The 1,522-nt window shown below is 41.2% G+C and overlaps 1 protein-coding gene across 1 annotated transcript in view; it reads left to right on the top strand.

The window, feature by feature from the left end:
* The window catches only part of LOC105809284 (zinc finger protein 728-like), a 15,547-nt gene that overhangs the window by 9,084 nt on the left and 4,941 nt on the right, over positions 1–1,522 (top strand). Inside the window, exon 4 of the mRNA XM_012643035.1 lies at positions 974–1,174. Within this exon, the coding sequence (XP_012498489.1) occupies positions 974–1,174 (201 nt within the window). The remainder of the gene's footprint in view (positions 1–973; positions 1,175–1,522) is intronic.

Raw genomic sequence — 1,522 nt, 5'->3', positions numbered from 1 at the left:
AGCAACTTGGGAGGCTGAGGCAGAAGGATTGCTTGAGCCCAGGAGTTTGAGGTTGCTGTGAGCTAGGCTGACGCCACGGCACTCTAGCCCGGGCAAAAGAGTAAGACTCTGTCTCAAAAAAAGAAATGTAAATTTGTCTTTCATCTAGGCCGGTACATCCTCCTGGGTAATGCACTATACTGCTGAGTGTTGGTATTTGAATCCCACCGTCTTCATAACGCCCACTTCTGTGCTCTAAGGTTCTTAAGAGTCCCTGAAAGTCAGTGTCACAAAATGCCACATCTGGGCCTGAGATACAGAGGAATTGGACATTTCAACACTCTTCCCTCATACTGAACTGTCCATTGTTGTATGTTTCCACAAGCTCTATTATTCTTAATTTCACAAAATAACATATTTATTTTGCATTGAGGTCTGGCTTAACTAAGTAGAACATCAAAATATCATTAAGATAATGTGTCCAAGTGACATAATTTGGGGCTTTGTCCTCATATCTCAAATTTTTATTGGTTTCATCGGGAACTCATTGCTCTTTGTGTTCTATGTGTACATACTTGTCACTGAAACTCACTTGAGGAAGCCTATAGATTTGATTTTCATGCACCTGACATTAGTCAATGTTTTGAGTATCCTGTTCTCATTGACACCAAACACCATGTCTTCTTTTGGAGTAAAATATTTTATGGATTATGTTGGATGTAAAGCAATTTTGTACATATGCAGAGTGACCCAGGGTCTTTCCATCTTTACCACCTCCCTCCTGAGTACTTTCCAAGCCATCACTATCAGCCCCAGGAATTCTAAATGGGCATGGCTTAAGTCTAAACTCTCTATGTGCATTTTTCCCTCTTTCCTTTTCTTCTGGATCCTCAACATGCTGGTCTATATCTATGTCATTGACACTGTAGTAGCCAGAACCAATGTCACTATGGTTGGTTCTGGGTATTCTCAAGCCTACTGTCAATCTGGGCAGTCTGGACACAACCGTCCTGGGTCATTTATGAGTATCATAGTGATACGAGATCTCCTGTTCGTGGTCCTCATGATCTGCACCAGCCTCTACATGGTCAGTGTCCTGCGCAGACACCACAGGAGAGCCCAGCATCTCCACAGCCCCAGCCTCTCTTCCCAGCCATCTCCTGAAAACAAAGCCACCCACAGCGTCCTAGTGCTGGTAAGTTGCTTTGTGTTATTTTATTGTTTAAACAACTTCATGACCCTTTATTCATTTTATACACCTGAGAAAAACCTAGGATTTGGCAGGATTGATGGAATTATGTCATCATGCTACCCAACGCTCTGCCTTTTTGTGTTGATGAACAATAATAAATTTATTTCCCAATTTATTTCTTCCCTTCTAAAATAAAAGTTACCATTTCTCAAGCAGCATTCAAAGGCTCATCTTACACAATACACTTGGTCCTGCAACAGAGGAGACTTCATATGTGAAGGATAAAAATCATGTGGCTATTGAGCACTTGAAATGGAGCTAGTTTAAATGGAAATATGTTGCAAATTTTTT

The sequence above is a fragment of the Propithecus coquereli genome, unplaced genomic scaffold (assembly GCF_000956105.1).
Source record: "Propithecus coquereli isolate 6110/MARCELLA unplaced genomic scaffold, Pcoq_1.0 Scaffold193, whole genome shotgun sequence".
In the NCBI taxonomy this organism is placed as follows: domain Eukaryota; kingdom Metazoa; phylum Chordata; class Mammalia; order Primates; family Indriidae; genus Propithecus; species Propithecus coquereli.
Note: the sequence above shows the minus strand (reverse complement) of the source record. Positions and strands in the feature narration are given on the sequence as shown.